This window comes from Neomonachus schauinslandi, chromosome 9 (genome assembly GCF_002201575.2).
Source record: "Neomonachus schauinslandi chromosome 9, ASM220157v2, whole genome shotgun sequence".
Taxonomy (NCBI): domain Eukaryota; kingdom Metazoa; phylum Chordata; class Mammalia; order Carnivora; family Phocidae; genus Neomonachus; species Neomonachus schauinslandi.
In genome coordinates, this window is record NC_058411.1 from 70,508,518 (window position 1) to 70,530,558 (window position 22,041).

The 22,041-nt window shown below is 55.5% G+C and overlaps 2 protein-coding genes across 5 annotated transcripts in view; both read left to right on the forward strand.

The window, feature by feature from the left end:
- RABGGTA (Rab geranylgeranyltransferase subunit alpha) overlaps nt 1–1,997 on the forward strand; it is a 6,776-nt gene extending 4,779 nt beyond the window's left edge. For 3 of the 4 annotated variants that reach the window (XM_021695483.2, XM_021695482.2, XM_021695484.2), the window contains exons 15-17: nt 559–672; nt 939–1,026; nt 1,770–1,970. In XM_021695483.2, the coding sequence (XP_021551158.1) occupies nt 559–672; nt 939–1,026; nt 1,770–1,918 (351 nt within the window). In that variant the 3' untranslated portion in view covers nt 1,919–1,970. Of the gene's footprint in view, nt 1–558; nt 673–938; nt 1,027–1,769 lie in introns of all 4 variants that reach the window. The other variant, XM_021695481.1, reaches the window with a different exon arrangement.
- A 2,442-nt stretch (nt 1,998–4,439) lies between these two features.
- TGM1 (transglutaminase 1) lies at nt 4,440–19,153 on the forward strand. The gene is made up of 15 exons (XM_021695506.1): nt 4,440–4,509; nt 5,236–5,541; nt 5,688–5,876; nt 6,862–7,110; nt 7,499–7,617; nt 7,729–7,836; nt 8,273–8,447; nt 8,831–8,969; nt 9,101–9,204; nt 11,774–11,862; nt 12,334–12,487; nt 12,596–12,877; nt 13,008–13,168; nt 13,552–13,688; nt 18,743–19,153. The coding sequence occupies exons 2-15, from the start codon at nt 5,238–5,240 to the stop codon at nt 18,969–18,971; spliced, it is 2,439 nt and encodes an 812-aa protein (XP_021551181.1). The 5' UTR covers nt 4,440–4,509; nt 5,236–5,237; the 3' UTR covers nt 18,972–19,153.
- The last annotated feature ends 2,888 nt before the right edge of the window (nt 19,154–22,041 follow it).

Sequence of the window (22,041 nt, forward strand, 5' to 3'; positions counted from 1 at the left end):
CGGGACCAGCCTAGAGACAGTGGAGGTGGGCGGCAGTGATGTGCCCCCCCCCCCCTGTACGCCGACGCTTCTCGCCCTGGAGCAGGCCCCAGCACCTAAAACCTGGGTAGTTTCCAGAGATGTCTGACAAACTTCCCAGGCTCTGTTTTCCCTCTTCGTAGTCTTTCCCAGTCCGTCTTCCCAACAGAGCAGTTCCGTCACATCACTGCCGCCCACCTCCACTGTCTCTAGGCTGGTCCCGCAGACTCAGCAGGCCTGCTCCTGCCGGTGTCTGTGCTTTCCCCAGCGCCCGCTTCCACCCCCGTGCCTGCCCCCACTCTAGGCTGCCTCCGCCCCTCCACCCACCCGCCACCCCACCCCAGCACTCCCTATCTGTCCCTTGTCCTTGCCCTGGAGTGTGGACTGCTTGGGGTCGTAAGGTAAGCTTCTCACCTGCTCTGTCCTGTGCTCGGCCAGGGTCCCCAAGGGCCTGTGTGGGGCACAGAGGGTAAGTGCCTCATGAGCCATGGCTGCGGACCCTCCCCTAAGTCTCACTGGGTATCTCATCCCCCTCCTCAGGATCTTACGGTACTCTGCCATCTGGAACAGCTGCTCTTGGTCACTCATCTGGACCTGTCACACAATCGTCTGCGAGCCCTGCCCCCTGCCCTGGCTGCCCTGCGCTGCCTTGAGGTAAAGCACTCCTCCATTACTGTCCCGGGTGGCCCTTTTCCCTTTCCTCCCCCTCAGAAGTCTGCCCACCCCACAAAGAGGTGTCCAGATCCTCCCAGCCCCTGCAGATGACCCCTTGCCATCTCTGCCTCCATCACCTGGCCTGACGCCAGCAGCTTTTCCCTGCACTGTAAGCTGATCACCCTGGGCTCCCTGCTTGCTTGCACCAGTCCCAGGCTGCCAGCTGCCTGCCCTGCCTTGACTTCCCTGCCCTCCCTGCTCCCCAGGTCCTGCAGGCCAATGATAATGCCATAGAGTCCCTGGATGGTGTCACCAGCCTGCCCCGGCTGCAGGAGCTCTCCCTGTGTAACAACCGTATCCTTCCTTCCAGGTGCCTTTCAGGCAGCGGGGGGGTAACGTGCCACACTGGGAAGGGACACACAGTAAGCTGGGAGAGGGGGCTCTGACAGCGTAGGCTAAGGAAGGAGGATAGCCTGGGGCCGTATGGGGGCATTGGTGACTTGCACTGGTGGTTTTGCAGGGTGGAAGTGACTTCCTCAAGCCAGTTCATAGACCCGCAGCCTACAGATGTTCTTGGGTACCGCATGGTATTTTAAAAATCAGAAAGTTTCGTATTAAAAAATCTAAAATTCTGGTTGTACTTAAAAATTGGAGGTTAGGGACCCCTGATAGAGTCAGACAGTCACAGTAGAGTGTGTGACTCTTAATCTCAGGGTTGTGAGTTCAAGCCCCACATTAGGTGTGGAGCCTGAAAAAAAAAATGGAAAAGTTAACAGCCTTTGGCTTGCATTTCCACTCATTAAGCCTTGGCCATTGCCGAGTCATGGATGCCTCTGTAGTCAGAGCTGGCTTTCTCCTTGGCCATAGTCCACCACAGCTGGTACCACATCCAGCCTGCCGCTTGGGCTTCTTGCCTGGCCCCGGGGACAGGTGTTTGCAGTCTGCAGCTTTACTCCAGGCCAGGGCCATGTGCAAGATGCCTAGCAGCCAGACCGCTGGGCCGTAGTCCCTGTTGTGGAGGGAAGACCGTGATGGCTACCCAGGAGCACATAGGTCTGGGGGAACCAGCCACGCTTTCCTTGACTCTCCTGCCCAAGGCCTCCGGCAGTCCACACTGCTCCAGCCTCTTGCCTCCTGCCCCAGGCTGGCCCTTCTCCACCTGCAGGGCAATCCCCTGTGCCAAGCAGTGGGCACCTCTGAGCACCTGGCTGAGCTGTTGCCTTCAGTTAACAGCATCCTCACCTAGGAGATCCTTCCCCACCCTTGCTCTTTAACTTATTGGGACTGAATAAACAATGGAGAGGCCCCCTCGGGCTGCTACGCCGCCCCCGCCCCCTCCGCCGCCGCCACCGCCACCATAACCACTGCTACCACCATAACCACTGCTACCTGTTCTGGACAAGAAGGGGAGAGAGTGAGGGCTGTGTCAGCTCCCTCGCGCTTTCATCTTTTGCTCAGTTCTGCTGTTTCTTACCGCCAGGAACCAAAGTCTCGGTACTGGGGCAGAATCTGCAAAATCTGAGTTCACCTTCTGGTTTGGGCTGGGCCGGGGATCAGGTTTGGGTTCAGGTTCTGTTTGGGGCTGGGCTGCAAAGCAGTTGGAAGTCTCCAACTAGAAGGACTCATAAAAGGTTCTCCCAGGACTCCTGCTCCTTCCAGATGCCCTCCGTGCCCTGGCTCATTCACCACAGCCAAGAAGGCTGTTCCCGGGAGGAACCAGGGTGTCTGAGCTCCACCCTCTGTAACAAGAGCATCGGTCCTCATGAGTAGCATCCTGCGGTTGAAGAGCCCTTGACAATACCAGGTCTCAGCTGGCCCTCACAAGTGCTCAGGGATGAGCTGGTCAGGCCCACAGTACTGACAAGGAAGCTGCTCTTAGGGCGCGCCCACGTTTGCTGGGCTCTCACGGGGGAGCCACAGCTGTCTCTGCACCTTGGTCAGGGATTCCAGACTCATGTTCTTGCTTCCGTATTGATAGCGAGTGTTGGGCAGAGCCTGGCCTCCACTCCCGAAGTACTGAGCTGGGTGTCTACTCCCATGGTGCCCCCCCCCACACACACCCCTCGTCCTGACTTTAAAAGCCCTAAGGCACTTGAGCCTCCTGGGGGAAGGAGAGGGAGTGGCTCAGGGGCTAGAGCACTGAGTCAACCTGGCTAGGTGGGGGAAAGGGAAACAAAAGGGGAGAGTGTGACAAGGCATTACCCTGGCTCCCTGGGAATCCACTGGGGCCCACAAGTGCTTACACACTTCCGGGTGCTCAGGGCCCTGCCCACCTCCTTCCCCCCCCACCCCCACCCCAGGTTCTTAGTGGCAGCCCTCAACAAAGCCCCTTGGCTGACTTGCCTGACACCTACCTGGAATTTTGATTTTTACTTATGTGTCCCCTGAGAGTGTTGGAGGTGGACACAACCCTCTGCCAGGTCTGGGGCTTGGAACCGGGCAGGCAAAGGTCAATGTGGGTGTGAAGGGCTCCCTGCCACGTCCTGGAGTCTCAGTCCCCACTCCCCAAGGCTCCACCCTGCCTGATGCATCACCAAACTTGGCCTTTCCTCAGGTTTGCTTCCTTGTGTCTTCTTGTCAATCCCGTTTTCACTGTCTTCTCTCTGATTGCCCATGGGCAGAGCTAGGACAACAGCAGGATGGAAGGAAGGGACCCCGAGAAAAGGGCCCCAACGTTCCCAAAGAACTTTCAGGAGAGCTTCCCCAAAGATGCCTGACCTCCACTTCGCCTTAGGGTTCTTTCAGGGGCATCCCCGGTGTTTTTCCAGTCCCAGGGTGGAGTTGGGATGCACACACAGGGCAGGTGCCTGGAGCCGGTTGGTCAGGATTTCTGGGAAGAATTCCAGGCTGGAGAATCCTGGACTCCAGCTGACCAGCTACCCCTCTCAGTGACAGAAGGGGGTACTCTGCAGTCTAGGGAGAGGGCCTCAGTTGCCCCCTGAGCCTCAGAGCCAGGGCCTAAGCCTTCACCAAGCCCCCAGGCTGGGGGAAGAAAACAAGAAGTTGCTCCTACCATGACCCTGACCCTCACTCCCCGCCCCAACCCAATCTCTAACTTGTAGGGACACAGGAAGCTGGGGGCAGTTCATTCATGCCAGGGAGGCTTCCCCCAGCTAGAGGAAGAAGGAAGGATAGTTGGGTGGGGGGAAATCAGAGGATCTGGTAGAGCCGGCAGGTCAGGGGTTGGCTGGTGGAGCCAGTCTGAGGGCCTGGCTGCTGATGTCACCAGTCTGCAGCTTAGGATCCCAGGACCTCCCTGGGCAGGACCAGGCCCATGGGCCAGTCTCACGGGGCTGAGCCTGGCCAGGGCAGCACCGGAGCCTGGCAGTGGGGGGCCTGTGAGAGCAGAGGCAGGCCACCTGAGCTTGGGAACAGGGTCCCCTGCATAGGGGCATGGGTGGAAGGGGCACCCTGTCCCATTGCCCTCGGGGTTTCTCGCCCAGGAGAGGGGGCCCCTTCTGCACCAGTCTGGGAGGAATCAGCCTGGAGTGGGGTCACTCAGTGGGGGCGGTCTCCTAAGGCCTTCCACTTTCACCTCAGCTTTGAGTCCTGACAGACCCTGGCCCCACCCTGCAGTTCCTCGAAAGGGGAAAGGGGACAGGGTCAGGTCTCATTTCCTGTCCCTACCTCCAGAGACAGCCCCCAGAGGCTGGGCCTCTGGGGTGGGGGGGATGGAGCAATCAGCCTTCCCCTTCTCCGCAGCTTGGCCCCGCCCTCCCCCCTCATAAACCACGTACCCACCCGCCCCACACCTTGCACTCGCTCCATCCCAGCAGTCCCGACCTGTCCCAGCCCGGCTGCCGGACTCAGCGCTGCTGTCGCTAACACTGCCGCCAGGTGAGGCTCTATCGGGGACTGCGGTGCTGAGCCCGGGTGACCCAGGTCGGGCCCCAGCAACGTGGGGCGCGGGCTAGCCTGAGCCTGCCAGCCTGGGGCCGGCTGCCCCGACGCAGAGGCTCCGGGCCTCTGGACCGCGGGCTCCCGCACCTGCAGCGCCCTGCCACTCACAGCTCCATGTGGGTGTCTGACCCAACGTGGGGAATGCCAAGAACCCCAAGTCCTGCGTATCATCCGCCTGTCTTCTGCAAGGAGCCTTTGCTAAGGGACGGGGTGGGGGATCTCTGCTAAGAATGGGTCCTAGAGGCAGGCAGCTCATGGACCTCTAAACTGAGTAACTGGCAGGAGCAGGTCCCAAGGATGGTCTGTGTTCCGGGTCCTGAGGCTGTGACAAGTGTCCACTCCTTTCTGGGATGGGTTCTGGAGGGCAGGTTTCTCAATGGGGCATCTGCTTTGGTGGATGTCACTGGGGGTAAAAGAGATTTCTCTGCAACATGGGTAGTTTCTCTAGGTGAATCTGAGAGGAGTCTTTGGGGAGGGTCTTTGGGGGGGTCCCTTTGGGTTGTGTCTGGGGGGAGTCTCTGGGGCAAGGTCAGATCATCTCAGTCAGCTGGATGGGACTGAGTCAGTTCTCCAGATGGAGGGCTTCTGTGTGTGCTGGCGGGGGCGGTCTAAGTACAGGAGGTCTGAGTGGGTGATCAGAGCCTCCCTGCCTCTTCCACACAGGCATGATGGACGGTCCTCGGTCGGATGTGGGCCGCTGGGGTGGGAACCCCTGGCAGCCGCCCCCCACACCTTCTCCGGAGCCAGAGCCGGAGCCAGACAGAGGGTCTCGTCGAGGAGGCCGTTCCTTCTGGGCTCGCTGCTGTGCCTGCTGCTCCTGCAGAAATGGGACAGATGGTGACTGGGGCCCGGAGCCCCATGGAGACCGAGGCTCCAGGGGTCGAAGACCGGATTCCCGGGCCTCAGATTCCCGCCAGCCCGGCTCCCGGACTGGCGGTGTGAACGCAGCTGGAGATGGCACCATCCAAGGTGAGGCCCTCCTGCCCACCTCCTGCCAGCTGCAAGGCCTTAATGGGGCCTGAGACTCATCCTGACGTCCCTGGGGCCTGGGAGGCCTAGGATGGGGGCCTGGGCTTCCCATAGGGCTTTGCTGACCCAGAGCTGTGGCCTTGCAGAGGGCATGCTGGTGGTGACCGGTGTGGATCTGCTGAGTGCACGGTCAGGCCAGAATCGCCGAGAGCACCACACAGATGAGTTTGAATACGACGAGCTGATTATACGCCGTGGACAGCCTTTCCACATGGTCCTCCACTTCTCTCGGCCCTATGAGTCCTCCGATCATGTCGCCCTGGAGCTGCTTATCGGTCAGGGGGGTCTGCAGTGGGAGGGCGAAAGTCCTAGAATGGGGGGCAGTGGTGCTGGCTACAGGGCCTCCCAGCTCTGGTATTAGGGTCAGAGGGACATCTTTAAGCTTCTCCCTCACCCGACTCCTCACCTCTGCCACGTAAGACAGGTGCAAGCATAGGAGGGTGTTTCAGGGCGGGTCTTGGTGTCCCATTTTCCTAAGATCACCCTCTTTGAGCCTCCAGAGGCATCTGTCTCAAAACATTTTCTCTTCAGGTGCTTGCTTCGGCTGCTTCTTCTCCGTGGCTGCCTCTGTGTGTCTTTCTTTCTGGGTCTGTTGTCCTTCCCCAGGGTGTGGCTGGCTCGCTCTCTCCTCTCTGTCCAACTCTGTTTCTCTGTCCCCATGGCCCAGGGCAGGTGCCTCCCTCACCGCTTTGCTTGGTGGCCGTTGACTGCCCAGGCTGGTGATTATGCTGCTGCCGGGGGCGGGCGACTCCTCATACCCTTTGATTAGAGCCTAGCCTTGCCCACCCCAGCCTCTAATTTCCCAGGTACCCCCACCACTGCCACCAGGGATGCTCTAGGCTCTGGAAGCTGCAGCCCCATGGAGTAGGCAGGGTTGGCCTTCGGGATCTGGGCTGCCCTTTCACATGGGCTTGGGGCATCTGGACCCAGCCAGGGCAGCTCTGCTCCTCCAGCCCAGGCACTGACACAGTCAGGCAGGCAGAGGGTGATGGTGGCCTGGTCTCTTCTACCCACCTCTGAGTTCAGTGTCAGGGGAACAGGTTTGGGATGTTGGACCGGGGCTCTGCCCTGGCATGCGGGCAAACATCGGGTGGGGACAGAGCTGCTCTCAGAGACTGTCACAGACTAAGGTGATGGCCCAACTCAGGGGCACACACACACGCTGGCTCATACGCATTCTGGGTGGGGCTGGGAGAAGTCCAAGGCTCCATCTGCCCTCAGATAGGTCTCACCAGCTAATTGCTGCTTCCCCTATTCCAGGAAACAACCCTGAGGTGGGGAAGGGCACCCACGTGATCATCCCAGTGGGCAAGGGGGGCAGTGGAGGCTGGAAAGCCCAGGTGACCAAGGCCGGCGGGCAGAATCTGAACCTCCGGGTCCATACCTCCCCCAACGCCATCATCGGCAAATTCCAATTCACCATCCGCACACGCTGCGAGGCTGGCGAGTTCCAGTTGCCCTTTGACCCCCACAACGAGATCTACATCCTCTTCAATCCCTGGTGCCCAGGTGAGCCTGCTGGAGTCAGGAGCAGGGCGTGGACAGGAAGGAGGGCCGGTCAGAGCTTCTCTTCCTAGAATCCGAGGCTAGGTGCCTAGGTGCCTGGCTCTAGGAGAAGCCAGCCTCTTATTGTCCAGGTGAGGCGACCTAGGTTCAGCGTGGAAAGGTAACAGCCCAAGGACACGCAGCCTTGCTTCTGCTAGCGAACGGCCTTGGTTACAGCCACCTTCCTCCCACCATCTCTGTCATGCTCCCCCATCCTTCCCGGGAGAAATGCCGTCAGGCTCGCGGTGTCCCCACTCCTCTGTGGACAGTAGTCCTGCAGAAATGGCCCGGGGGGGGGGGGGCACAGGGAGAGGGCTAGAGGGGACCAGGCATGTGTGTTTTGGGGACACAGAGGACCTCGTGTATGTGGACCATGAGGATTGGCGACAGGAGTATGTGCTTAATGAGTCCGGGAGAATTTACTATGGGACAGAAGCCCAGATTGGTGAGCGGACCTGGAACTATGGACAGGTATGGCTGGCCAAGGGCCGCATGCGCTTGGGGGAGCAAGAGGCCGGTGGGGTGGAGTGAGGGAGCAGGTGCTGCTGGCCTAGGGGTCACCTCTGCCCTCCCTCCCTCCAGTTTGATCATGGGGTGCTGGATGCCTGCCTGTACATCCTGGACCGGCGGGGCATGCCGTATGGAGGCCGTGGGGACCCCATCAGTGTCTCCCGGGTCATCTCTGCCATGGTGAGCACCCTCATGTCTCTCAGTGCTATTCTGTGTCTGCCTCCTGCCTCCCCTGTCCCCTGCTCCTGCCCTTTCTGATTCCTCCAGGAACTCAGCCCTATCCTGCCCTTGCAAAAGGTATTGTGGGAGGGGTCTCACTCCCTCTCTTTCCTCCTTGCCTGGCCCCACCCCACCCTTCCTGGCCTCAGTCCCAGCTCTTGTGGAATGTAGGGCCAAACCCAAAGCTTGGCACACCCAGGATTCACATTACTGTGTCAGATCCGGCAGGGGCGGGGGGGACTGATGTTTTTGGGAGGGGTGGGCAGGGCTCAGGCTGCTGGCTAGATCCTGAGGCATTTAGGGGAAAGGGGTGGGGGGCAGGGGCAGGGCTGGGGACCACATGGGAGGTCCTGAGCCTCTCCCTCCACTCCACCCCACTCCATCCTGTCCTGGGCAGGTGAACTCCTTGGATGACAATGGGGTCCTGACTGGAAACTGGTCTGGTGATTACTCTCGAGGCACCAACCCTTCAGCGTGGGTGGGCAGCGTGGAGATCCTACTCAGCTACCTACGCACTGGCTCTTCCGTCCCCTATGGCCAGTGCTGGGTCTTCGCCGGCGTGACCACCACAGGTAGTGGAGGGACGGGGGACAGGAGCAGCCTGGGCGCTGCGAGAAAGGGGGAGGGAAACCAGAGCCCCACCCAGCCGTGGCTCTAGTGCAAGGACAGGTGGAGGGCTGGGTGGTAGGCTGGCCTTAATTATCATTAATTAGTGTTAACTACCTAGAGAGGCCTAGGGGAGAGGAGGGAGAAGGGCCAGGCAGCGCCAAGGTCAGGCAGGTGGCCTGGCTTCCCCTGACCCTCAACGCTCCCTGGCCCTAAGGCCTCCTGACCCCTGACCCAGCTTGGCAACCCCAGTGGCCCTTGTCCCCCTGCTGTTCCTCCCCTGATACCTCACCTGCCCCCTACCGCATCCCGGTCTGGGCCCTGAACCCTAACGCTGGCTCCTCCACAGTGCTGCGCTGCCTGGGCCTGGCTACCCGCACTGTCACCAACTTCAACTCAGCACACGACACAGACACATCCCTCACCATGGACATCTACTTTGATGAGAACATGAAGCCCCTGGAGCACCTGAACCATGATTCTGTTTGGTGAGGCTGGGGCCGGGGCTGGGCTGCGCATCCCTGCGAAGGGATGATGACCAAGACCTGGACGTCGAGGGGACACTGGGGAGGCCCTGAGCAGGCTGCTCAGACCCAGGCCTCCCTCCATGTCCATCCAGGAACTTCCACGTGTGGAACGACTGCTGGATGAAGAGGCCAGATCTGCCCTCAGGCTTCAGTGGGTGGCAGGTGGTGGACGCTACACCACAGGAGACCAGCAGCGGTGAGGCGGGGCCCTGCCTGGCTCCTGTGCCCCACCTTGGCCGCATCCCCATCTCCCAACCTGGGTAACAAACCCCGAGTGTCAGGGCCGGTTCGGGCCCTTTAACCCCCGTGTTTATTCAAATGGGGTTACCAACAGAATCACCGCCCGGCGTTTAGTCAATTGTCACCTTTCTGCGTAACTATCTATTAGCGTCGATTTCCTTTGTTTATGATTTATTATGATTTGTATGGTTTATATATTCAGGCTCAAAAGTCAAAAGATGGAAGAGAGTTCAGTGAGAGGTTTCCCTCCCTAACACACCCACTCTTCTCATTTGCCTTTTTACTCACACATCGTGGGGGTAATTAATTGAAGGGCCCTTTTATTTATATATGTATTTAAAGTTAAAAAGGCCATTATAGTAAGTAGTACATGTCTGGAAGGGGGGAAAGTATAGAATTGAATAACTCAAAATGTAAAAGTTCCCTAGTTCTCTCTCTGGACGTTTTTGTTTTGTTTTGAGTAAATGTCTAGGTCCCGCCCCAGACCTGACACATCAGACATCCCAGGGATAGATTGATGCTAAGAATCTATATGTTTGAAAGTTTGAAAGTTCCTCTGGTGATGCTGAAGATCAGCTGGTCTGGGGACCACCGCAAGCCCTTATGGGACACATGGCAGTGGTGGCCCAGAGAGGTGGAGCGACTTTCTCTAGGGCCCAGGGCCGAGCCTCTCCCGTTCCTGACTCCCTCCCTTCACACATTCTCACCCACCAAGTTCCCCTCTTGTCTGTTCTGTTGCTCATTTTGAGTTGTAGGTATGGTACAGAATAAAACCAGGGTTCAGATAGGTTCGAAGAAGAAAATAACCCCCCTAACCCAGCCCTCAGAGACCATTGCTGATATCATCTACTGATTTCCTTTTCCCCAGCACACACGTTTCTGCCAAAATTGGACCTGCTGCACACTCTGTTCTCAAATAGCCCTCCCTTCCCACCTTAACATTCCGGCGCCAGGCAGCCAGGCCTACCCCTCCTGCTGCCTTCTTCCCCACCTCTCCCTTCCTCACCCCAGGTCAGATGGCTCTTGCCTAGCCTACATTCCTCCTCTCTGGGCAAACCACTCCCTCTCAGTCATCCCTTCGAATGGTGCTCCCTGACTTGTGCAACCCAGTGATGCCTACCATGCTGGAACAGCCTGGCCCAGGAGCCTGGGAGATCTGAGTTCCTGTCCCCACTCTGGGGAGCGGTGGGGTGCATAGCTCACAGGGTTCTGAGGCCAGCCAGACCCAGGCTTGATCCAGCTTGATCACTTCTTAGATAATGTCATCTTGGGCAAGTTGCTTGCACCTTTGCGCTTTGGTGTTGTCTGTAATTTGGGGATAATATATGCCAGATAGGGTTGTTGGGGGAATTAAATGAGGTCATTCATTAGAGAGATTAGCAGCATGCCTGGAACATAGCAGCTACTTCGTAAATATCCGCTCCTTCCGTTCACTTATCTGATGTCTTGTCAGACCCTGACATCTGTTTGGCCTCCCTGGGCCTATTTTCCCATTTGGAAGAGGAAACCATAGTGCTGGTGTTTTCTAAGATTCTTTTCTTTGTTTCTTTGTTTCTTTATTATTTTTTATTTTATTTTTTTTAAAGATTTTATTTATTTATTTGAGAGAGAGAGAATGAAAGACAGACAGCATGAGAGGGAGGACGGTCAGAGGGAGAAGCAGACTCCCCGCTGAGCAGGGAGTCCGATGCGGGACTCGATCTCGGGACTCCAGGATCATGACCTGAGCCGAAGGCAGTCGCTTAACCAACTGAGCCACCCAGGCGCCCCTGTTTCTTTATTTTTTAAGATTTTATTTATTTAAGAGAGAGAGAGAAGAGAAAGCATAAGCAGGGGGAGCAGCAGAGGGAGAGGGAGAAACAGATTCCATGCTGAGCAGGGAGCCCGATATGGGGCTCCATCCCAGGACCCTGAGATCATGACCTGAGCCAAAGGCAGACGCTTAACCGACCGAGCCACCCAGGCGCCCCTCTAAGATTCTTTTCTGTTGGTTGGCCCTCACTTCCTATTTTGTGTCCTCTCTTGCCAAGCCTCTTCCTTGTCAGCCCATCTCCAGAAAACTCCTGAGCATGCTGAGAACAGACTCTATTTCCCACCAGCTCCCCTCCCACCTCCCCACAGAGAGGACACACTGCAGGCTATAGAGCTGAGGGTTTGTTCTGGATCTTTCTGGAAGGGTGGCTCTTTTCCCAGCCAGCAGGCAGAGCCACCATGGGCTCTGGGTTTGTCCTGATGCAGGACGGAAGTCCTGACCTCGGGGGGTCACAGATAGCCCACTCCAGCTTTGGCTAGTGGAGGAAGGATGTGCCAGTGATTTGGTTATCAGGGCAGGCTTGTCCCACGTTTGGACCCACCCTGGTTGACTGAGGCCAAATGGAACTGAGCTCTTCTTTGTGTTCCTTCCATGGGTTGCCCCAGGTGGCGGCTGACCCTGAGGCATTGGGCACTGGTGCTGGGTGGGTGGGCCTCTCCCCAGGATCAGAGGGTCCCCTCAGCCTCCTTTGACCTCTGTCCTGCTCCCCTAGGCATCTTCTGCTGTGGCCCCTGCTCTGTGGAGTCCATCAAGAATGGCCTGGTCTACATGAAGTATGACACGCCCTTCATTTTTGCCGAGGTGAGGGCTGTGCTCCAGGTGCCTTCTCGGGCAGTCTGGCAGGACGAGAGCACTGGAGTCAGGCCTGGGTTCTCTGGTCCTGACTTCCGCACTGACTGACTAGCTGTGTGACCTTGGGCAAGTCATTCATCCTAGAGTCTAGGTTTCCTCCACTGTAAAAGGGGGATAATAATGGCTGCTGAGCTTCCTGTGCTCAGGATCAAAAGAAATAATGGGTATGAAACTGCTTTAGAAGTCGTAAAGTCAGCGAATAAGCATGAAAGATTACTGTTATTAGTGCCAAAATGTACTGCAAGGAGCTGCCCAGCTTCTCTGCTCTCGGCCTTCATCTGGCTCAGCTTGGAAAGTCTCCCAGTTTGGCTGTGCCAGGAAGTTCCCAACCTTTGGATCCAGCCGTCCCTGCAGCTGGGGGGCAGGCCTGCCCTCAGACCCTCAGGCTTGCTCATTCCCCGCTCACACCCCCCCCAACAGGTCAACAGTGACAAAGTTTACTGGCAGCGACAGGACGATGGCAGCTTCAAGATCGTGTATGTGGAAGAGAAGGCCATTGGCACGCTCATCATCACAAAGGCCATTGGATCCAACATGCGGGATGATGTCACCCACATCTATAAACACCCAGAAGGTACCATTCCTCCAACCTGGTTGGCTCTGGCCCACTCCCGGGGTTCCCGCTGAGCACTTGCGCACTCCGGCAGCAGCCATAACCTCACCCCTGACCCTCAACCCCCAGGCTCAGACGCAGAGCGGAAGGCAGTGGAGACAGCAGCCGCATACGGTAGCAAACCCAACGTGTACTCCAGCCGCGACTTGGCGGAGGATGTGGCCATGCAGGTGGAGGCCCAGGATGCAGTGATGGGGCAGGACCTGGCAGTCTGTGTGGTGCTGAGCAATCGCGGCGGCAGCCCCCGCACCGTGAAGCTGCACCTCTACCTCTCGGTCACCTTCTACACCGGGGTCACGGGGCCTGTCTTCAAGGAGAGCAAGAAGGAAGTGGTGCTAGCTCCAGGGGCCAGTAAGTGCTCCTTCCCCAGCCCTGCCCCACGGATGGCCAGGCACCCTGCAGCTGTGGGCCCAGAGACCACCCCTCCGGAGGCCATGTCTGGGTAAGCAGGCCCTGGCGACACCTTGCCTCTTCTCTGCAGCGGACCGCATGTCCATGCCTGTGGCCTACAAGGAATACCGGCCCCACCTCGTAGACCAGGGGTCCATGCTGCTCAACGTCTCAGGCCACGTCAAGGAGAGCGGGCAGGTGCTGGCCAAGCAGCATACCTTCCGTCTGCGCACCCCAGACCTTTCCCTCACAGTGAGTGCGGCTTGCTGGGCAGGAGGGATGAGCGGGGGCTGAGGGAAGTCGGAGGGCAAGGGGCAAGGGCATGAAACTGGGAGAGGGCTGGCCTGGTGAGCAGTTCCAGGCGAAGGGGGTCGGATACTGGCTTTGGGCTCTTGGGCCTCCATGTCCTCATCTGTAAAGTCAGATCTCATATTCCTGGTCCTGCAGAAGCTTCAGTTGGGGAGTGGGTTGGAGTTTCTTCTCTGGCTTTTGCGGAGCCCTGTTTCTCTCAAGGGTGGAAATGTGGGACTGGGGGAGATTTTGATGCAGAAGGAGTTTTCCCTCTGGTGGAGTGTATGGTTCCACTGTATCTGGCCAGGGTCTCTGATGTGGAGGTGGGCTGCTTCTTCTCCTAGTTATTGGGGGCAGCCGTGGTTGGCCAGGAGTGCGAAGTACAGATTGTCTTCAAGAACCCCCTGCCTGTCACCCTCACCAACGTCGTTTTCCGGCTTGAGGGCTCCGGGCTACAGAGACCCAAGATCCTTAATGTGGGGTGAGTCTGGCCTCTCCCCCGCCCCTGCCCTTTTGTGCCTCCCAGACTGCCCTGGGTGCCACACTGCCTCCTCTCTTGCTCAGGACAGTAGTCAGCCAGGACCCAATACAGCAGCCTAGAGCCAGCCAGCAATGCCTCCTGACTCGGTTCAGGGCCAGCAGCAGTTAAGAAGACCTGCCATGTGCCTAGTGCTGGGCTGGTCCGTCCCGTCTCACTAGGGAGCCAACACTTCACTTAGGAATCATTAGCAACTCATCATTAACACATGCCCAGTGCTCAGGAACTGACCGGGCACTTCAGGATCATTGTCTCATTCGCAGACCACAAAAACCCTTCAAGGTACATTCGAGATCATCATATGATTAAAAGCAAAGCTTTGGGATCCTGAAGACTTAGGTTCAAGTCCCAGCTCCTACACTCACTGGCTGTGTGCCGTGGAGCAGGTGACTTACCTCTTTTAAGCCTGTTTTCTCACCTGGAAAGTAGGGATGACAACGATCCCGGTTCCGAGGGTGGTTCAGGGAGCTAGGTGAGATATGCACGTGAAGCATTTAGTGTTGGCTTTGGCCCAACGTGAGCCTCTGTTGGTCGTTCTTATTTTTTTTTTTTTTAGATTTTATTCATTAAGAGAGAGGGACACATTAGGAGAGGGAACGCAAGCAGGGGGAGTGGGAGAGGGAGAAGCAGGCTTCCCGCTGAGCAGGGAGCCCGATGTGGGGCTCGATCCCAGGACCTGATCATGACCTGAGCCAAAGGCAGATGTTTAATGATTGAGCCACCCAGGTGCCCCGATCGTCCTTATTTTGATTGTGGCCACCATCACCCCCACTTGACGATAGGGAAGCTGGCAGTCACTCCATAAGGGGCAGACTGAGCTCTTCCCACCTGGGCACACCTGACACGCAGGCTCTCAAGCCTGCTGCTTTCTTTGCGTCATGAGGGCTGAGCTGCAGTTCTCAAGGTGAGGGCCCTGTGCTTCAGGCCCCTACCAGCCCCCTTGGCCCTCACCCCGGGCCAGGCGAGGCTCCGCACCCAGTGAGGGGACACCAAGTGCCTGTGTCCCTGGGCCTCTGCTGTCCTCTCTGACATAGACACATGTGCTGCTGTCTTCCTCCCCGGAACAGCACAGGGAAAGCAGAGAAGGCCAGAGGCTGACCTTTAAGATCAGACTTCTGGGGACAGGGGCAGGTGTTTTCCTCTTTTGACAAAGAGTGCCTGAGGGAAAGGGGTGGACCCTGTGGGGGAGCTGGGTGGGGGATGCAGGGGGTCCCTGCCCACCCTGTGCATCCCTTGCCCTGACACAGAGCAGGCTCTGCCAGCTGGTGGCTGCCACTTTTGCCAATAGGCCGAAGCTGAATAGTTGCTATCCTGATCTTTGCCCCAGCCTTGACCGTGGATGATGTGATATGCCACAAAGGAGTGCTTTTCCCCATTTCACCCTACGTGGGTCTCTGTCACCTTAGAGAGGGAGCTTGGGGCTCCCAGGTAGCTCACCCTATAGGCATCTCTCACCTACAGATGATGGAGAGAGGTTCCCCAGAGCTGGACTCCCCTCAGCACCTCCACCAGACCTTAGATTCTTGCCCCTGCCTAGAAGTAAAGAGGTGACCCATGTGCTGAGCATAGGGAGATCCAGCCCCTCTCTTTAGCTGTGGGGCTTGTATGAGCCTCCCCCCAGCCCTGCCTTTAAAGGCCCCAGTCTTCCCTCCAGTAAATGAGCGGGTTGGATGATGGTTTCTCAAGGCAGGTCCTCCTTTGACATTCTGTGGCTCCTTGCTACTTCAAGCCCAGTCTGCGGTCTACAGAGCAATTGAGAACTCCAAGTGGGAAGCCCCTGGCTTGGTGGTTCAGATATATTAGATTCCAAGATGGGTGTTACTTTGCTCTCATTGGCACATCAAAGGCTGTGGGATGGAAACCCCATTAAGCATAAGGTGTGCCACCCAGCGGGTTGACTGGCCACTTAATAAGCATTCCAGACTTACTCCTCCAAATGGCTTGTTGTCACCACCAAACCAGTCACCAAGGGAGGCTGGAAGTCTGTTGCAAACCCTTCTGGGGAATTTCCCCCACAACCTAAATCATAGTCTTTAGAATGTCCTTAGGGTGGCCTTCTGGGGCCGATTTGACTTTGGAGAAACAGCCCGATGCCATTTAAAGCCAAGACTAATTAATAAGGCAGATGAACAAAATGGGTGGGGATGCCCTTTTCCATCAGGAATGAAGCTTGGCTGTAAAGGAGGAACAGGGTGTCTGTGGGGGGCGGGGGTGGGGAGAGGGACAGCGAGAGGGACTAGACTGGGCACACTTGATGTGCTTGTGGTTTTCAGTGGCCCTGAAGAAAAATCTGAGAGGAGTTTTAAAAAATGTTTCAAGCCTTGGCAACACGGTTGAACAAGTACGTAATTGCAGGACAGTGCTCTCATTTGGATGTCTAATTTCTGGTGTCCTTGTCAGAGACTTGGTTTCATTCCCTGCACTGGGTTTCAGGCACATTCCAGCGGTAGCATCTGATGTGCTGCACTTGAACAGGCAGGCGTGGGTGTGGCAAGGTGGCGGCTGACACGAAGGCCGGGGCTGGGAGAGATCTTGACATTGCTAGCTGGAAGCTGGAAAGCAGCCACTCTTGGAAGTAATGTTACAAATAAAGGCTATATTCTGAAATAGTACTAGTATGAATTAAGTAGAAGGTTTTTAAAAAAATATTTATTTGACACAGAGAGAGAGAGCACAAGCAGGGGGAGAGGGAGAGGGAGAAGCAGGCTCCCCACTGGCTTGATCCCAGGACCCTGGGATCATGACCTGAACCGAGGGCAGATGCTTAACCAACTTAGGCGCCCCTAGAGCTTTGAAGTCTGGTCTGAGCCTAAACAACTTGAAGCTTGTATCTATGGAAAAGTGGGCACAAGTTAAAAATACAAATTTGTAGCTAGCCACAGTATAGCTTATCTGTTATGTTGTAGACTTAATGTCTAGTTATATATTTTGATTAGAAGTCTAGAAATTAGGTCCATAACTTAACAGGTAGACCGTATATATATGTCCCCACCTTCCACTTCTTTCCTCCTTCATGGAGCTTAGAGGCACCTACAAGACCGTCTGATCCCATCCCCTCATTTTGCATTCACTCCCATTTTACAAACCAGAAGGTAAGAATCAGAGTTTAGTAACTTATCTTAAACCACACAGCTAACAGCGATAGAAGAAAGAGTACAAATTGGTCCAGGGAAGCCCTTTGGAATCAGGCTCCAAGCTAACTAAATGTTTAGTCCCAAGGAGAGCTCATCTTCGAAGTTGGGGTGTTGGCTCATTCCCTTGGAGGACTGAGTTGTCTGCACAGTCGGGCTCCAGAGAAAAGAAGATCCCCAGGGCAGGCTTGGGTTGACTAGGGGGCCAGAGGCAAGGGTTCAGGCAGAGGCAGGAGAGGACAGATGCTAAGAGGCACGAGCGAGGGGGATGGAGATGCGGTCGTGGTCAGTGTGTAAAGCGCACACACCGGCTGCTGCGGGAGCTCAGAGCAGGACAAGGCTCATTTCCCTGAGGGCAGGAGGTGCTCAAGGGAGCCCTCACTGAGGGGGTGGTGTGAGCAGGGCCTGGAGCCAGCCCAGGAGCAGAGCGTGAAAACAGAGTGAGTTCAGGGACGGGAAGGAACTGGCTGTCAGGGCTGGTGGGCAGGAGGAATGGTGGGGGATGATGAGGCCATGCAGGCAGGGCTGAGTCAGAGGGAGCCTGTGTGTCAGGTTAGGGAGCTGCAGTCTCATCCCTAAGCCCTGAGGAAGCCCAGCCCTCGAAGGGTTCAGCTCACCTCCGAGAGACTAGAGAGTAGAGTGGAAAAATAAGATAGGACCTAGGAGGCAAGGAGGCCAGTTAGAAGGCTGGTGAAATTGTGACTCCCAGAGGGATGGTCTGGGACTAAATTTCCAGATATCTATGAGGAAGGGAGAAAATGAAGACACTAGTATGTGTGTGCACATGAACACGTGTATGTATGTCTCTCTCTCTCTCTCTCTCTCTCACACACACACACACACACACACAAAGTGTCACTTTAAAAAGATGCCAGTTGTCTGTTCTTGGGAAGAACTTTCCTTTTTCTCTGAGATAACATCCTTCCAATGTTTGGGGGTATTTAAAATGCTCCTTCCTGTTTGGAAAGATGATCATGGCAAAGGATAATTAATTTTCTTCCACTTTTTTTCTTGGCAAAACTGAAATTATTTGGCAATACTGTGTTGAGCCCCAAAGTCTCTTGGTTTGTTTGTTTTTTTAAAGATTTTATTTATTTATTTGACAGAGAGAGACACAGCGAGAGAGGGAACACAAGCAGGGGGAGTGGGAGAGGGAGAAGCAGACTTCCCACCGAGCAGGGAGCCCGATGCGGGGCTCGATCCCAGGACCCTGGGACCATGACCTGAGCCGAAGGCAGACGCTTAACATCTGCGCCACCCAGGCGCCCCATCTTGTTGTTGTTTTTTTTTAAAGATTTTATTTATTTGAGAGAGAGAGCACGCACACAAGCAGGGGGAGGGGCAGAGAGGGAGAAGCTGACTCCCGGCTGAACAGGGAGCCAATGCAAGATGCAGGGCTTGATCCCAGGACCCTGGGAACATGACCTCAGCCAAAGACAGACCCTAACCGACTGAGCCACCCAGGCACCCCCAAGTCTTGTTTTGAAGTTTCCTCAGTCCAGGAAATCCCAGGTGGGATAGGTATAGATGGTGTGGTTCGGGCAGGAGCACTGGTGATGGAGAGGTGGGAGAGACAAGGCAGCCGTCTCTGTCCAGGTGTTTGTGGGAGTGGGGAGGGAAGACTCCCGGGACGACTGGAAGATTCCCAGCTCAGGCAGCTGGGAGGGAGGCGCTGACCTGACTATGCAGAGGCAAAGGCCCAGGAGGCCTTGGGGCTCAGGCTTCATCCTGGCCATGGGTATGGGGGTTCCAGCTGAGCCCAGAAATGCCTGAAGCGCTCTGCCTCCTTCTCCTTCCTTCCTGGCTGCCCCATCAGTCCTTCCTCCTGACTCCACCCACGGCCCATGACCCTGTCTCTGCCCACAGGGACATTGGCGGCAACGAGACAGTGACACTGCACCAGAAGTTCGTGCCTGTGCGACCAGGCCCCCGCCAGCTCATCGCCAGCTTGGACAGCCCACAGCTCTCCCAGGTGCATGGTGTCATCCAGGTGGACGTGGCTCCAGCCCCTGGGGGCAGGGGCTTCTTCTCAGATGCTGGAGGCGACAGTCACTCAGGGGAGACCATCCCTATGGCATCTCGAGGTGGGGCTTAGCCCCTGGCCAGGAGCGATGGGACTGGAGTCAGATGAGCAAGGACATTGCCTCAAGTCAGGGGCCTACTGCAGAGCTGCTCCCCAGAGGCTCAGGTGGGGAGGCCAGGGCATCTGGGCAGGGAGCCAAGCTTCACTTGCACAGGGCAGCACAAATGCTAATAAACTGTTTTTTAATGAACTGTTTTTCATGAAACCATTCTGTACATTTGTCAGTTCGTGCCAGGCCAGGGAGTGTGGACTCACAGCCTGTCCCGGGGATGCATGTGGTGTTTCGGGCGCCCCTTGTTCTGAGAAGGCTGGCTGGGGGTCAGCAGTGGTGCCAGTTCAGCAGCTGTTGAGATAGGGCCTGCTTAGCGTCTGGAGAACCTTGAGCGTTTAACCCATCTTCCCCCGACCCCAGGGTACGTCTACTGACCAAAACCCTTCGGAAGCCCGCTGGAGTGGGGTTGGACTGCCTCCCTTCCCTGGCAGCTACAGTGGGGGAGAAGCATCTGAACTGCCTTTTGTAGGCACATGTTTGAGGTAGAAATAGGCTGGAGTTCTCTCTGAGTGGCAAAAACCACTTTCCAGTATTTATTTTCAAATGTCCTCGTCTAAGAATTTTTACTAAAGTAATACATGTTCAACGTGGAGAATTGAGAGAATACAGAAAATTGTAAAGAAGGAACTGAGAAACCTCAACCACAACCAGGTACTGAAAATAGCTATTAAGGTCGTGTTTCGTATGCTGTCCCCCTCCCCATGTAACTGGGGTGCACATTTTCCCACAGCATTAAATATTCTCCCCAAACATCGTGTTTACCCTGGACAGTAGTCTTGGCTTCCAGGCCATCCTCCTGGTCCTCCTGCGGCCCCCACTCAGCCTTGGGGTGTTGGAGTGACTCAGGCCCCCACCCAGGCGCTCCTCCAGCCAGCTACACTCTGCCTCGGTGAGCCCTGCCAGTGCCGTGGTTGTAAGGACTGCTGGGCCCCCTTGAACTTCAAACTTGCTTATCTCCTGCTTTCTCAGCACGTCTACTGGATATCTCATAGACTTCCACGTAGTATGTGTCCAAGCTTGAACTGCGGACCTCCTGTAGCCAATCCTCCCATGGCCTCCCCTCTATCAGCAAATGGCAACTCCATCTTTCCAAGTTTCGTGGGCCCCAAATCTTGGAGTCATTCTTGGCTTCTTTCCTTCTCTCACGTCCCACATCCAGTCTGTCCGCGAATCTTGATGGTCTGTCTCCCATACAGAGCTGTCCAGCATCTGACTGCTCCTCATCCCCTCTTCCTTTCCCAGGCTCCAGAGCTGCCTTCAGCTCTCATCCGGATTGTTCCCCAGCCTCTCGATCATTTCCCCCACTTCCGCTCTTGCCCTCTGGTCCTCTGTTCTGCACACAGCATCCGGGATGGCTGGGTAAATCTAATCCAGTCAGCCCTCTGCTCAAAACCTTCTATGGCCCGGCCCCTGCTTTTCCTTCTGGAGGAGTACTGCCCCCAGCTTGCAAGGCCAGCCCCACCCCGTTATTCAAGTCTCAGCTCACAGGCCACCTCCTCAGGGAACTCTTCACTGGCCCCCCATCTGATTTGTTTTCCTGCCCCCTGGTCTCTTTAGCCTATCATCCCATTTTATTTCATGTCCTGCCTAGCACTCATTGTTTGACATTGGGGTGTTTTCCTGCTTATTAAATTCTGTCTCTTTTCTCTGAAATGTGAGTTCTGGAAGAACTGAGACCTTCTATGTCTTGTTCACATCCCAGTCCCAGGACCCAGAACAGGGCCTAGCACCAAGCGGCGCAAGAGATGTTTGCTCCTTACAATTTAGAGGCAACAGCTTGCAAGATGTGACTTTTAATTGTTCCTTGAATTTATGGAGCAAACTCCAGTGGTTTCCCTATGTTTTTATTTATTTTATTTAATTAATTAATTTATTAATTTATTTATTTTTAAGATTTTATTTATTTGAGAGAGAGAATGAGACAGAGAGAGAGAGCATGAGATGGGGGAGGGTCAGAGGGAGAAGCAGACTCCCCGCCGAGCAGGGAGCCCGATGCGGGACTCGATCCCGGGACTCCAGGATCATGACCTGAGCCGAAGGCAGTCGCTTAACCAACTGAGCCACCCAGGCGCCCCTATTTTATTTTATTTTAAAATTTTTCCCATTTTTAATAACAGATGAACAAATTCGGTCCCACAGAAGGACGTGATTTAATTGATTAATCCTTTCTTCCTGGAAGTTTAAGTCTTTGCAATGTTCTGCCATTACATGCATAAATATCCTTATACAAGCACATATATCTTTGTGCTTGTTTCTTATTTCCCTGAAAACCCCCTAGAGTGAGAACTATTGGGGAAAAGGGATTGAGCATATTTAAGGTGGTTGATACATTTTGTTCATTAGTTTCCAGAAAGATGGAGCAGCAACACAACAGTATCTTTTTTTAATTGAACACCTGGGAGAAAATGTGAGAGCTTAAGATTTCTAACAACTTTGTAACTTGCTTCACATTTTTCATTTTACCCTGGTCCCCTGTGTTTATTAGAGCTCCAAAATGCTTGAAATCCTCAAAAAGAAAAACAGAAACACAAAAAACAGGAAGGCAATGCTGTTCTCCAAACAGCTGGAGGGAAAGAAACAAATATATACGGAGCTCCCACTATGGGTTAAGTTCCGGCTGGGGGCTCGAGAGGGGCATCTCTTTAATTCTGTGGAGGTGAGCGTTAGAATCCCTGGTGTCGCAGCTACTGTGCTTTGGCCTCGGGCCTCTAGTTCCCCTCGACTAGAATGTAAGCCCCTGAGGACAGAGACCGCACCCCCCACCTTACTTAGGGCTGATTCACAGTCGGTGACATGCAGCAGGTGCTCCATAAGTATCTGTTGAATGGATGATGAGCTACGTTGGATTGTGACGGGGAGTCTGGGAGCCGGGGGGAGCAGTGGAGGATTGTGTTTTGGAGCATTTGTGGGAAGAAGCCATGATGGATGACTAGACCAGCTCTAGGAAAGATAGATAAATGGGCACCTGGGGAGCTAATAACTATCAGTGCAGACTCCTACTGGGACTGTACCTCAGAAAACTATACCAGG

Bases quoted from the DNA above. Each gene is read 5' to 3' on its own strand.
- TGM1 (XM_021695506.1), top strand. From the start codon at position 5,238: ATGATGGACGGTCCTCGGTCGGATGTGGGCCGCTGGGGTGGGAACCCC. The intron at 5,877-6,861 runs GTCAGGGGGGTC...CCCCTATTCCAG, and splicing joins CGCCCTGGAGCTGCTTATCG to GAAACAACCCTGAGGTGGGG. The intron at 8,970-9,100 runs GTGAGGCTGGGG...ATGTCCATCCAG, and splicing joins CTGAACCATGATTCTGTTTG to GAACTTCCACGTGTGGAACG.